The 15283-nt window shown below is 42.1% G+C and overlaps 1 protein-coding gene across 1 annotated transcript; it reads left to right on the plus strand.

Moving 5' to 3' along the window:
* The first annotated feature begins 1386 nt into the window (after positions 1-1386).
* On the plus strand, positions 1387-5429 carry LOC129741320 (uncharacterized). Its single transcript, XM_055733041.1, has 2 exons — positions 1387-3466; positions 3529-5429. The coding sequence occupies exons 1-2, from the start codon at positions 1387-1389 to the stop codon at positions 5427-5429; spliced, it is 3981 nt and encodes a 1326-aa protein (XP_055589016.1).
* The last annotated feature ends 9854 nt before the right edge of the window (positions 5430-15283 follow it).

Below are 15283 nucleotides of genomic sequence, written 5' to 3' on the forward strand. Positions count from 1 at the left end.
ATTGGTCTTGCAGCTATGATTGGGCGGGGCTTATTGCCAATGAAAGTAGCCTCGGGATGTGCAGCTGCCATTCTGAAATGGGTTACTGGAATTTCAATAGAGCTAACACCACCAGCACCCGCGATTGGACAATGTTAATCAAATAGATTAACATTGGCTCTTTTGCATAACATACCTGCCAGCTCAGGGGGTCGTTTAATGGATCATACATACATACATACATACGTACTGTTGAGGCATTTACGGACGACCAAATTATAGCGAACCGAAATCATCACTTGACAGCGGTACCGTGCGTATCGAACCGACAACACCAACACATACGCACCCGCGTATGGAATGACGACGAAGAAGGTAGATAAAGCCGTGTCCCGGCAACTGCGCAGTTAGTTCACTTTCAACTATCGAAGAATAAACGGCGGACAAATCCAAAATTTCAGTTTGCGCGTTTAATTTCTTTTCGGTCCAGAAATACCCGAACATAAAGTGGTCACTTCGACCGGATAGAATTGTTAATCGGTGTACCTACGGATAAAATCGGAAAGTGAAAAGTTTAAGCGGATTCGGTGATAGTTTTTTCGAGCGAAAATCGAGCGTCATCGAAACGTTTGCAAAGAGTGCTTTGTGTGCGAACAAAAGTAGCGGCGCGCTACTCCATTTTGTTGAGTGCAAACCCAGTAGCTGGGAAGAAAATTTGTGCTTGCTGGACTGCATTTACTGGACAGTTTTGAGAGGTCAATGAACGGACAGTTAGAGTTGTTGTAACAAAAGCGGACAGTTTGTGATAAGAAATCGAAAGTTTTGTTTGACTTCACGGACATTGAACCGCTAGAAAAAGTGTGCGTTCTTTTATTGACCGGACGGAAAAAGTGCGCTGCTACATTTGTGGACTGCAAAATCGGCAAAAAGTCGATAAGTGTAGAAAAAAGTGAAATTAAAAAGAAACGAAAAATAAAGGACTGGACTATCAGTGATTAATTAGTGATCATAAAATCAGTGATATTACGGCGGAACGCTGCAGAACGAGAATCCGGACTGGAGAACAGGCATCGGTGGGTCGGATAAAATTCGCCATTTTAGTTGAGGGGACGCCACCTGAACAAAAGGAGGACGCTATCGCTAACAATTGAAGCGAAACAATTGGAAGGACGCCATTTTCTAACTCCAGCCTTTGTTCGCTGTCGAGTAAAGCGTCTTGCTGGACGAGCGCCACAAGGTAAGATCGTTTCAATTTGAGCATTTCCCCCCCAAATTAAATAAATAGCATTTCGAGCAATTGTTGAGCTACGTTCGTTTCGCGGATCGCGTCGGTTGAGTAAATCGTATCGTAAATCGAAAAATTTCGGTCAAATTTTGAGCAAAGTCGTGAGCAATTGATCGGTCAAAATGAGTTCCTCTACCAAGCAACAAGTTACCTCTCTCACCCGGTCCCTCTCCTCCATCGAAACGCAATTGAAAAAGATGCTTTTGGTCGTTGAAAATTTCGATGTGGCGACCGGTGAAAAAATTCGCTTGGAAGACATTCTTGAATCTTCTATTGAACTCTACGACAATTTTCGGTCCGATCAATTGAAACTTTTTGGTCTAGTTAAAGAAGAAGAAGTGCCAGATATTGAGATGCAAGGTGAAACCATCCACGATATTGTTCGTGAAGTGCAAATTCAAGTTAAGAAGAAGCTTTTGCACTATAAAGAAGATGAAAAAAAGCCACTTATTGTTCCTTCTTCTTCCGAAACCCCCAATAAAAGCACAATAAAATTGCCTGAAATTCCCCTTCCACTTTTCGACGGTAATTGCGAGAACTGGCTTTACTTCAAGGATCAGTTCACCAGTTTGATTAAACGCAACGATCATTTAAACGATTTTCAAAGGCTGTACTATCTCCGTTCGTCCCTCCGCGATGAGGCGCGTGCCATTGAATCAAAAGAAGAGTCCTTTCAATCCCTTTGGAAAGCCCTGATGGATCGCTACCAAAACGAAAAATTGTTAGTCGAAAAACATATCTCTGAATTATTCCGCATCAGATCGATTGATTACGAATCCTCCTTGGCACTGCGCGAGCTTTTGAATGGAGTGCTGAAGCATATTCGAGCCCTTGCTGCTTTAGGCTTCTCCCTTGATAAAACGTCGGATGTCTTTTTGGTTCACCTGGTAACCAGTCGTTTGGATCGTGAAACTCGTAAGGCCTTTGAGATGCAACAAACAGACTCGACTTACCCCAGCTGGACAGCTTTAATTACATTCCTCCAAGACAGGTGCAGAATTTTGGAAAGTCTTGAGTGTGGAAAGGCGTCAGCTGGTGAAAGAAATCCTCGTCCCCAAGTCTCGCAAGCTCAAAGGTTGCGGCATACATCTCGTGGTCCTGTGTCAAATGCTGCTATGAGCCTAGAACCAAAGCGGAACAAATGTTTTCTCTGCAGTGGAAGTCATTTTTTGAGCGAATGGTTCAAGTTTCGAGGCTTTTCCGTCCCTGAACGTATACGCAAGGTGAAAGAACTTCGTTTGTGCATCAACTGTCTGAGAAATAAGCATTTTTTGGCAGACTGCCCTAGCTCCTCTTGTCGGCGATGCTCGGACAGACATCACACATTGCTGCACCTTGAATTCTCCCAACCGAAACCCGATATGAAATATGATTCCAACTCTCGTGGTCGCGATAATCAGCCGAAACCTCCTAATCCTGATGGTCAAAATTACCGGTCTGCCCCAACCTCGTCTGGTCAAACAAATCGTTCAGTTCAGAGTACCCAGAACTCGTCGTCCAACCCCTCATTGACTCATGCAACCGTGACATCCAAACAGGTTTTGCTTTACACTGCAACCGTCGTGATTGAAAATTCTTACGGCGAACGGTTTGACTGTCGTGCCTTGTTAGATGGTGCATCTATGGCCAACATCATCACTAAAGACTGCGCCAAAAAGCTGAGCTTGAAGTCTAGATCAACTAACATGGAACTAAGTGGAGTGTGTCACCAACATTCAAAAATTCGTCGTATTGTGCGAGCCTTTGTTATGTCCAGGCACTGTGACTACGCAACATTTATCGAGTTCCTTGAAGCAGACAACGTCACTGCGAATCTTCCTCTACAACCCTTTGAAACGTCTTCTTGGAAATTACCTGACGGTGTGATTCCCTCTGACCCCTCTTTCAACATACCAGGGCGAATCGACATGCTTCTCGGTATGGAATTGTACTGGGAAATATTTTCTGGAAGGCAAGAGTTTATGGACGGAAAGTTTTCGTTCCATGAAACCAAGTTCGGCTGGGTAGTTGGTGGAATAATTGAGCGACAGGGCGAGTTCACCGAAACTGATGATTGTTTCTGCAACGTTATGACAAATGAAGAGTTGCATGAAAAACTTAAAAGATTTTGGGAAGTTGAGGAACTCCAACCATCAGAAGCAGTCTCTGAGGAAGCATTAGGCGAAACTCATTTTTGTGACACGGTCGAAAGAACAGCTGATGGTACATATATAACTAGACTATCGTTCGAAAGGGAGCTACATTGGGCAATTCTTTAAATCTAGCTCACCAAAGATTTCTTGCTATGGAATATCGCCTTCTCAAGAACCCCACATTGTATGATGACTACAAAGCGTTTATGGCCGAATATTTATCCATGGGCCATATGATAAAAATCGGAACTATCGATACAGTGGTTGACGGTCCAGACCAGTACTTCCTTCCCCACCACCCTGTCCTCCGACCATCTAGTAGCACCACCAAATTACGTGTCGTTTTCAATGCGTCCTCAAAAACTGCGAACGGTCAGTCACTGAATGATAATCTTTTGGTCGGCCCAACCATTCAACAGAATTCGGCAGATATTATTTTGAGGTTTCGAAAACATCGAGTCGCTATGTCAGCTGATATTTCAAAAATGTACCAAATGATAAAGATGCACCAAGATGATCAACGGTTTCAAAAAATTCTGTGGCGATCGAGTCCTGATAGTGAAATATCTGTGTATCAGTTGACAACCCTCACGTACGGCACGGCCTGTGCTCCCTTCAGCGCTACTAGATGTCTTCTACAACTCTGCCAAGACGAGAAAGATCGTTTTCCTTATGCTGCGGCTCGTGGTACTACTGACTTCTACATGGACGATGCATTGACCGGTGCGGACAGCACAGACGAAGCAAGGACTCTACAAACTGAACTAATCGAAATGTGTTGTTCCGGAGGGATGGTTCTGCATAAATGGTGCTCCAACGATAGCACAATCCTGGATGCTGTTCCCAGCGAACATCAAGAACAAAAGGTAATTTTCTCGAACGACAAATCAACAAAGACACTTGGGCTAACCTGGCAGCCTAACACTGATCTCTTTGTCCTTGATTTCTCATCCATCGAATTCAAGACTTGCGGATGTACGAAGCGTGAAATTCTGTCAGACGTGGCAAAGCTGTATGACCCGATCGGACTGATCGGCCCTGTGATTCTGACAGCCAAGTTGATTGTTCAGGAGGCATGGAAAAGCGGATATGGCTGGGACGACGTTGTAGACGAAGGGTTGAAAAACAAGTGGCTAAAATTTCGCTCTCAAATCCAACAAGTAGACCAAATCAAAGTCCCAAGGTGTGTGCTCCCTAACAACCAATTGAAGTCCATCGAACTACATGGCTTCTCCGACGCTTCGAAATCAGGCTACGGAGCCTGCGCGTACGTAAGATCGGTCGATTGCGAAGATAAAGTGTCGGTTCAGCTCCTTTGCTCAAAATCGCGTATAGCTCCAATTAGTAAAACAGAGGAGGAACAGTTAACTATTCCAAGACTCGAGTTATGCGGCGCTCATGTTTTAGCTCAAATCATTGAAAATGTGAAACGATCCTTTGAAATTACCTTTGACCAAATAATTCTTTGGAGTGATTCCATGGTAGTATTAACTTGGATCCGAACACCATCTACTAAGCTCAAAACATATGTTTCTAACCGAGTAGATTACATCCAAAAAACGACCAGTCCAGCTTTGTGGCAGCACATTGGCACGAAGGAGAACCCAGCCGATGCCCTGTCACGAGGACTCATGCCGAACGAGATTGTTGACTTCGATAAATGGTGGCACGGGCCGTGCTTCCTGCAGAACATCGAGGCAACATGGTTATCTGACGACAAGCCAAACATCGAAATCGAGGACATCCCAGAACTGAAGGCACTGGTAAGCGTGGTCAACGAGCGGTTCAGCATCTTCGAAAATATTGGCAGCTTCGAATCGATGCTACGCACGATGGTCCAGATGCTGCGATTCATCAGAAAAAAGCCGAAACAACCCTGCACATTTCGGACGAATGTGTATCACGTGCTGGAACTCAACGATGCTTTGGTAAAATTGGTGAAGCTAGTTCAAGAAGAAGTCGACGGTGCTGGCGCGGATCGAGGGGGCCCTCAACTCGCGTCCATTGTGTCCTCAATCAACCGATCCGGGTGACCTGACCGTTCTCACCCCGGGTCATTTCCTGATCTTCCGACCATTGAAGGACCTACCAGAGCCCGATTTCCAGAAGACGAAGACATCCCTGATGAAAAGGTGGCAACACGTGTCGAGACTGGTACGACACTTCTGGCAGCGATGGCACATCGACTACTTGACCCAACTGCAGAACCGAACCAAACTTGATCAAGCGAAGAACATCGAACCTGGACAGGTAGTCGTGGTGCGCGACGAGAATCTTCCACCCCAAAGGTGGATCCTAGGCCGAATAGTCGAAACCTTTCCAGGACCGGACGGTATAGTACGAGTCGCTGACATCCGGACCCAAGACGGCATAATTCGACGATCGATTTCGAGATTGTGTATGTTGCCAATCCAGGACAATTTGGTGACACTACACACAACCATCAAGACTGGGTCCCAGAACGTTTGATTTTTTGGAAGGTTGCCTCCTTCCACCCTGGGGAGTATGTTGAGGCATTTACGGACGACCAAATTATAGCGAACCGAAATCATCACTTGACAGCGGTACCGTGCGTATCGAACCGACAACACCAACACATACGCACCCGCGTATGGAATGACGACGAAGAAGGTAGATAAAGCCGGGTCCCGGCAACTGCGCAGTTAGTTCACTTTCAACTATCGAAGAATAAACGGCGGACAAATCCAAAATTTCAGTTTGCGCGTTTAATTTCTTTTCGGTCCAGAAATACCCGAACACGTACCTTCTTATCATTTTTGCTTTTAGCCTTAGAACCATATATGTGAAAATAAAGTAGCACTATAGCCGTGTTGATTCGTTTTTTAACGACGCAGGAGGTTCTTTCCGCAGATCTAAACTGCACCAAAATTTAACAATTTACTGGGTTTAAAAATATGGAAGATAACAATATTCACTTTTTCTTACCTTACTCTTCAATAAACTCTTAACAAATATCGCATTCAACACCGAAATATTCAATTTTTTTTATTGTTTCCAAAAAAGTCCTACGCGTTTTGACACATGAACTTTTAACATCATCATTTTGGTGCCCTCTTAGTGTCGTTTTAGGCTGCAAATCGCCAATAGTAGAATCAGAGCAACAAAGTTGTCCCAAAATTCATGCTCGGTAGTGTTCAAAACATTCCCGTCGTTACTTGACAGGCGGCAGCACATCCACAAACTCAGCTGCGTACCTACCTACTTTTCACGGAGATGATGTGGGGAAATTTCAAAATTATCGGATTAATATTCACTTCATGTTTCGAAATCGTCGTAATCAGCGATGATTTATTGCCAAAAAAGGGGGAGGCATTTTATGAAAAGTTTCGGCCCCATATTGCACATCGCACATTTCGTTGGCTTGCATCCGCCGTTCGTTGTTGACTGCTGCTGCTGGGGGAAGAAAAAACTTACCAAACGCCGACCCCAACTTTCGTTTGGTGGAAATGTGTTGTGGGTGTAGTTAGTTCCTACCAAACGGATGGCTTCAAAACGATAAATATGTCATCCGTGGCCGTCCGTCGTTTTGTGGGATAGTTTTTCATCCGGTTTGACCTTCCACCGACCGAACCATTTAGTGGGTGGTTATTTTAAATATGAGTAAAAATATGAAAAAAAAACCGAACGGAGAATCGTGAAAGCAAATATTAGTAGGTAAAGCTTCGTAAAAGCCATAACTCATTCGTAACAACGTCGCTGACGGCGTTTGAAAAGTTCCGATGGCGGCTGGAGGCCTCCCAGTGAAAGCTCTCGGTTCCTCTGGTATTTTTTTTCTCAACAACACTGTGGGAGTTTTGTCTTTAAAACCTCATGCAAAAGTTATTTCTTGAGCATTAACTTAAAGCTTTTGGAGAAATGGAAGATTACCAGCCCATTAAAGGGACATTTTCATTATTTTTTCACTTATCTAAAAGTTTTACGATCCCTAAAGTAAGCCGAATTTAAAATGCATAAACTAGACGACCAATGTGCGATGATGCGACACGAGCTATGCAGAAAAACTGCAATCACAGCACAAATGTTGTAATCCCGACATGCAGTCTGGCTGGCTGGCCTTGCAGTGTCAAATGCTGCACCGATTGGTGCCAGCCTGTAGATAGCTGTAGGTACCTTACTTAGCTATGTAGGTTTTACTATAGGTATTGCGCCGCCAAAGTCGTCTGGAACATGTGGAGCTCGTCGCAATCTTTGGCGCAAAGTGCGAAAAGCTCTCTATCGTGACGGCTCGGTACTGGAACTAGGTAAAATTGGCGAATAACACTGGGTGACAGCCAAAAAATAGTCTGGGGTTTCTCAGCTGATTTAGACTAATTTTTGTGTCCTGAGTTAGAATATCACATTGATTTTGCTGTATCAGGTCAACTTTTTGAGATACAGCCATATGGCTATATACGCTTCAATATGCTAGTAATAGGGGTTTTGAGTTCAATCTATGTAATTATAAAATTAACTTATTAACAAAATTAACAAAATTTATTATCTGAAAGTAGGCAACATATTTCTATTACTATTTCAGGTTATTAATATGGCTTCTGCTCGACATTCATGCATGAATAAGCCTGACGTTTTCTGCTACATCTGCGGAGAATACACGCTGGCAGCGGACAGGAAGAACATCACAGGCTTTGTGAAGAGCGCCTACCAGGCTTACTTTACAGTCAAGCTGGGTGACCAAGATAAGTCCTGGGCAACGCACAATTTGTGCAAGGCGTGCGTAGAAAACCTCCGGCGGTGGACGAAGGGCACGAAAACTTCACTGAAGTTCGGGATACCGATGGTTTGGAGGGAGCCGTCAGACCATGCATCGGATTGTTACTTCTGCGCAATCAATACTACTGGTATCAACCGGAAGAATCGGCACAGCCTCCACTACCCCGACCTTCCATCTGCCCGCCGTCCAGTTGCTCACTGCGAAGAAATTCCTGTACCATCGTTCACAGAGCTTCCTCACAGCGACGACGAGGCCACCACTACCAGTACAGACGAGGGAGGATATGCAGAAGAGTATGAAGCACGAGATGGTCCGCAGCCCTTTTCACAATGTGAGCTTAATGATCTTGTTCGGGATCTCAGCTTGTCAAAGACTTCCTCCAAGCTGTTGGCCTCCAGACTCAAAGAGAAAAATCTACTTGGCGAGGACGCGCGTATCACTTACTTTCGTAGAAGGCATGAGGACTACATGGGCTACTTCTGCCAGGAGGAAGACCTAGTGTACTGCCGATATGTCGCCGGTCTTCTTGTTAAACTCGGGGCTCCTCACTACGATCCGAGAGAATGGCGACTGTTTATTGACAGCTGTAAGCGCTCTTTGAAGTGTGTGCTCCTCCACAACGGGAACCAGTTCGCCTCAATCCCTCTTGCGCACTCCACAACTCTTGTAGAGAAATATGAAGCAGTGAAGTACGTGCTCGACAAAATCCAATATGAGCAGCACCAATGGATCATCTGTGTCGACTTCAAGATGGTGAACTTTCTACTTGGTCAACAGTCCGGGTTCACGAAGTACACCACTATGTTAAGAAAGAGTGGCCGGCACGAGAGCAGTTAGTAACTGGGGCGAGAAACATCATAAACGAACCTCTTGTTGACCGGGAGAAGAAATTGATCCCACCACTACACATGAAGCTAGGGTTAATGAAACAGTTCACGCGCGCCCTGGACAAGGATGGGAAATGCTTCAACTACCTGTGCAAAGCCTTTCCTCAACTGACCATTGAGAAGCTGAAGGCATGCATTTTCGATGGCCCACAGATACGGCAGCTGATGAAGGACGCAGAGTTTGAAAACTCCATGAACACACTAGAGCGCGCTGCGTGGAAATCGTTTGTGCAGGTGGTGATCAACTTCCTGGGGAACACGAAGGCAGCAAACCACGCCACACTCGTCAGCAGCATGATAGAGGCCTTCCAAAAACTGGGGTGTTTGATGAGTATAAAGATGCACTTCTTGTTCTCACATATGGAGAAGCTTCCTGAAAACCTAGGGGCGATGAGCGACGAGCAGGGAGAAAGGTTCCATCAAGACATGCGCCAAATGGAGGAGAGGTACCAGGGGAGGTGGGACGCAGTCATGATGGCGGACTACTGCTGGTCGCTGAAGAGAGACAACCCAGCAGCTGCTCACAAACGGGAATCGAAGAAACGGCGATTTATGCCGTAAACTCTAAACTTTTGTGTCTCGTTACGCTCATTCTTATACTAATATTATGCTAATATGCTTATCAAATTTCTTAGATTAAATAAAAACTGATAGAATTTGCATATGTTGACTTTTATTTCTTAAGAAAAACCGAGAAAATCGTTAGGGGTTTCTCAGCTGAGGAATCGCAGAAATTTGTTTTTTGGCGAAAAATCGACTTTTAAAAATTTATGTATTCTAATATCCTGACCTGATTGAACAAAACCATGGTCATTTTCGGACTCAGGGCGTCAATATTAGTCTAATTCAGTTGGAAAACCCTGGACTATTTTCAAAAAATCTTTTTTTGTTACTCAGTGTAATGTTTGTCAACCAACTTAAGCTTGGACCAAGCTTCAGCATCTTGGTAAAAATATTCTTTGGTCGATGACAAAGTGAGTACCTAAATGGGAAAAATCAGAACGTTCGTTAGTAGGTGATGACAAACGAAGCGAGTTGAGAGGATCGCTCGAAATCGGATGGCGAGTTGAGAGCACAGCCTGAGTTGTTAATAAAAAACAAGCGAGTTGAGAGGACTGCTTGATATCCAAAGACGAGTTGAGAAGGCAGTCGCAAATGTTGAACAGCACCTTGAAATCGAGAAGCGAATTAAGAGGACAGCTGATGAGAAATCAAGCGAGTTGAGAGGACAGCTTGGAATAGAAAGGCGAGTTGAGAGGACAGCCTGAGTTGTTGTTGAGAAGTCATGCGAATTGAAAAGACAGCCTGAGTTGGTGATGAGAAATCAAGCGAGTTGAGAAGACAGCTTGAAATAGAAAGGTGAGTTAAAAGGTTAGTCTGAGCTGTTGATATAAATTCAAGTATGTTGAAAGCACAGCTTGAAATTAAAGACGAATTAAGAATACAGCCTGAGTTGTTGATCAAAATCAAGCGAGTTGAGAGGACTGCTTGAAATCGAAAGGCGAGTCGAAAGGACAGCCTGAGTTGTTGATGAGATATCAAGCGAGTTTAAAGGACACCCTTAGTTGATGAGAATTCAAGCGAGTTGAGAGGAAAGCTTGAAATCGAAAGGCGAGTTGAGAGGACGGCCTCAGTTGTTGATGAGACATCAAGCGAGTAGAGAGGACAGCTTGAAATTGAAAGGCGAGTTGAGAGGATAGCCTGACATGGTGATGAGAAATCAAGCGAGTTGAGAGGACAGCTTGAAATTGAAACGAGTTGAGAGGACAGCCTGAGTTGTTGATGAAAAATCAAGCGAGTTGAAAGGACTGCTTGAAATCGAAACACGAGTTGAGAGGACATCATGAGTTGTGGTTGAAAATCATGCGAGTTGAAAAATCAGCTTGAAATCGAAAGGCGAGTTGAGAGGACAACCTAAGTTAATGAAAAGACGCGAGTTGAAAAGACAGCTTGAGTTTGAAAGATGAGTTGAGAGGACAGCCTGAGTTGTTTATAAAAAAATCAAACGAGTTGAGAAGTCAGCTTGAAATTGAAAGACGAGTTGAGAAGACATCCTGAGTTGTTGATGAGAAATCAAGCGAGTTGAGAGAACAGCATGGAATCCAAAGGCGAGTTGAGAGAACAGCCTAAGTTGTTGATGAGAAATCAAGTTAGTGGAGAGAAAAGCTTGAAATCGAAATACGAGTTGAGAGGACAGCCTGAGTTGTTGATGAGATATCAAGCGAGTTGAGAAGACAGCCTGAGTTGTTGCTGAGAAATCAAGCAAGTTGAGAGGACAGCATGAAAATGAAAGGCGAGTTGAGAGGACAACCTGAATTGGTGGTAAAAAATCAAGCAAGTTGAGAGGACAGCTTGAAATCGAATGGTGCGTTGAGAGAACAGCCTGAGTGGTTGATGAAAAATCAAGCAAGTTGAGTGGACAGCTTTAAATCGATAAGCTTGTTGAGAGAACATCCTGAGATGTTGATGAGAAATCAAGCGAATTGAGAGGACAGCTTGAAATCGAATGGCAAGTTGAGATGTTGATAAAAAATCAAGTGAGTTGAGAGGACAGCTTAAAATCGAGAGACGAGTTGAGAGGACAGCCTAAATTGTTCATGAGGAATCAAGCGAATTGTGAGGGCAGCTTGAAGTTGAAAGGCAAGTCGACAGGATAGCCTAAGATGTTGATAAGACAACAAGCGAGATAAGAGAACAGTTTGAAATTAAAAGACGAGCTGAGAGAACAGCCTCAGTTGTTGATAAAAAAAAATAGGCAAGTTGAGAGGACAGCTTGAAATTGAAAGGCTAGTCGGGAGGACAACATGAGTTGATGATGAGAAATCCAGCGAGTTGAGAGGACAGTATAAAATCGAAAGGTGAATTGAGAGGACAGCCAAAATTGATGATAAGAAATCAAGCAAGTTAAAAGGACAGCTTGAAATTGAAAGGCGAGGAGTTGACAGGACAGCCTAAGATGTTGATAAAAAAATCATGCGACTTAAGAGAACAGTTTGAAACTAAAAGACGAGCTGAGAGAGCAGTCTGAGTTGTTGATATAAAATTGAGCGGATTGAGAGGACAGCTTGTAATTGAGAAACCAGTTGAGAGGACAGTCGGAGTTGGTGATGAGAAATGAAGCGAGGTGAGAGGTCTGCTTGAAATTGAAAGGCAAGTTGGGAGGACAGCCTGAGTTGGTGACGAGAAACCAAGCGAGTTGAGGGGACAGCTAAAAATCGAATGTCGAGTTGAGAGGACAGCCTAAATTGTAGACAAAAAATCAAGTTAGTTTAGAGGACAGCTTGAAATTGAATGGCGAGTTGAAAGGACAGCCTGAGTTGTTGATGAGAAATCAAGTGAGTTGAGAGAACAGCTTGAAAATAAAAGGCGAGTTGAGAGGACAACGTGAGTTGTTGATGAAAAATCATGCGTGTTGAGAGGACAGCTCAAAATTGAAAGGCGAGTTGAGAGGACAGTCTAAGTTGTTAATAAAAAATCAAGCCAGTTGAGAGGACAGCTTGAAATTGAAAGGCGAGTTGAGAGGGCTGCCTAAATTGTAGATAAAAAAAATCAAGTCAGTTTAGAAGACATTTTCAGTTTCATTGTTTGTAATATGCAGCAGCTTTTCATCGTTCAAAAGTATTATTCCTTGTCATAGATTTTCGTGATATTTAAATAAATGATGAATCAATACAAAATTTCAATGGAGCTTACCTAGCTCCATAGCCATGTGGTCGATTTATTCCATTTTCTTCTCTTCTAAACTCGGCATTGGGCAATCTATAACACCGAAGGGAAATTTATGGCACACCGTAAGCCGTTCATAAATCAGCTGTGCGATGCGGGAAGTTGACGGGACCGAAGAAGGGAAGAATAATGTTTGTTGTCTTTTCGGAAATCGCACATGCATTAACGTGTTGCGGCAAAACAATGAAGTGAATAAAAATGTTCAACGATGCGATTGCAATGCGACTGCTTACAAGGAATGTGAATTGTAGATGACAATTGAACGAGAATTATCTGAACTACAAGATGAGCCATAGTGTTTGTTTATCTCAAGGAACCTAGGTTTATCAACAAAGTATTAAATAATTCAAGCACAATCGCAAATCGGTTTGCCGTGAGCATGTAAACTTTTTCATTAAAGTGAAGAAAACCACTTGACCTCTCGTTGCTGGGGCCAACATAAATTACTCTCACATGACAAAGCAACAGACAACATGGTGGAGTACATGCTGCTGCCACTTCCTACTGAGCTGAGCTGAGCAAAGCTGAGACACCGAGAGCACATTAGCAGTTGAAATCCAAGTCCCGCAGGAAAGATTTATTATACATTTTCGGATGGTTCCCTCCGGGTTTCCACAGACTGCCTTCAGGGGACCGTGGACCGTTTTTTTGTTTTTTTTTTCGGTTTTGCCTTGTCCCCAAACGAGCATGAATGTTTAATTTCGTTCAACATCCCGGAAAATTAATGATGCCCTCTTGTTGACCCCCCTTTCTTGGTGGGGTTGAGGTAAAATCCGGTTGGCCACCGGTTTTAGGTCACTAGTGCGAATTGTATTTCTGCCGAAAACGGATCCTCCCCACATGTCAGTCACTGTGTTAAATGATGCCAAATTAGAAAGGTAGGTCATTTCTCATGATCGTACCTTAGCAGAGAAAATTGGAAAAAAATACAATAAAAATATGGAAAAAGTTCACTTCAACACTTTTAATGGTAATTTTTTTAAAGCAGAAATTGCACAGAATCGCAACAACCAGCAGAGTTTTCATGTCAAAAGATAATTAAATTTATCGACCGCTATCACGATCTGTCACAGGGAAATGGAGCTGTCATTTCTTTGATTACCATGTTGAAATGACTCCACCAGCCTGATGCATCCGGCAACAGATTGCCTCCTACACTCCAGTGTTTCACAAAAACATGTCACTGAAAGCGCATAAAATTTTCATTGAGTACGAGTGGCCGTCAGATGCAAATTTCCGAAAAACTGAAAACACAATTTAGAGGGTTTGAGGCAAAAGGATTTATTTGGAAGCCGGAATCCGGTCAAAAGTGGCCCGATGATGTTTAGACATCATCAAAGGTGCGAATCCTGCTTCAAGCAGAAAGTCCTACGATCATACAAGCAGCATCCCCAGTTCTTCAAATGCAATGCAAATAAAGCAAATCCGGATTGAGAAGAAGCCCAGAAGTGGGGCAGTTTTTGGCACTGAACCAAATTTGTGCATTGACAGCCAAGCGCTCGTTATGAAGTTTATGTTTAACAAATTTAGTTAAGTTGACAAATTTTGAAATTTTAACAATTTTGACAATTTCAACAATTTTAACAATTTTGACAATTTCGACAATTTTAACAATTTTGACAATTTTGACAGTTTTGACAATTTTGATAATTTTGACAATTTTGACAATTTTGACAATTAAGACAATTTAGAAAATTGTCAAAATTGACAATTTTGACAATTGTGACAATTGTGACAATTTTGACAATTTTGACAATTTTGACAATTTTGACAATTTTGACAATTTTGACAATTTTGACAATTTTGACAATTTTGACAATTTTGACAATTTTGACAATTTTGACAATTTTGACAATTTTGACAATTTTGACAATTTTGACAATTTTGACAGTTTTGACAATTTTGACAATTTTGACAATTTTAACAGTTTTGACAGTTTTGACAATTTTGACAATTTTGACAATTTTGACAATTTTGACAATTTTGACAATTTTGACAATTTTGACAATTTTGACAATTTTGACAATTTTGACAATTTTGACAATTTTGACAATTTTGACAATTTTGACAATTTTGACAATTTTGACAATTTTGACAATTTTGACAATTTTGACAATTTTAACAATTTTGACAATTTTAACAGTTGTGACAATTTTGACAGTTTTGACAATTTTGACAATTTTGACAATTTTGACAATTTTGACAATTTTGACAATTTTGACAATTTTGACAATTTTGACAATTTTGACAATTTTGACAATTTTGACAATTTTAACAATTTTAATAATATTGACAATTTTGACAATTTTGACAGTTTTGACAATTTTGACAATTTTGACAATTTTGACAATTTTGACAATTTTGACAATTTTGTCAATTTTGACAATTTTGACAATTTTGACATTTTTAACAATTTTGACAATTTGACAATTTTGACAATTTTGACAATTTTGACAATTTTGACAATTTAGACAATTTTGACAATTTTGACAATTTTGACAATTTTGACAATTTTGACAATTTTGACAATTTTGACAATTTA

The sequence above is a fragment of the Uranotaenia lowii genome, chromosome 2 (genome assembly GCF_029784155.1).
Source record: "Uranotaenia lowii strain MFRU-FL chromosome 2, ASM2978415v1, whole genome shotgun sequence".
Lineage (NCBI taxonomy): Eukaryota > Metazoa > Arthropoda > Insecta > Diptera > Culicidae > Uranotaenia > Uranotaenia lowii.

Coding starts and splice junctions, on each gene's coding strand:
- LOC129741320 (XM_055733041.1), top strand. CDS start 1,387: ATGAGTTCCTCTACCAAGCAACAAGTTACCTCTCTCACCCGGTCCCTC. Junction 3,467..3,528: donor GGTCGAAAGAACAGCTGATG/GTACATATATAA, acceptor CTTTAAATCTAG/CTCACCAAAGATTTCTTGCT.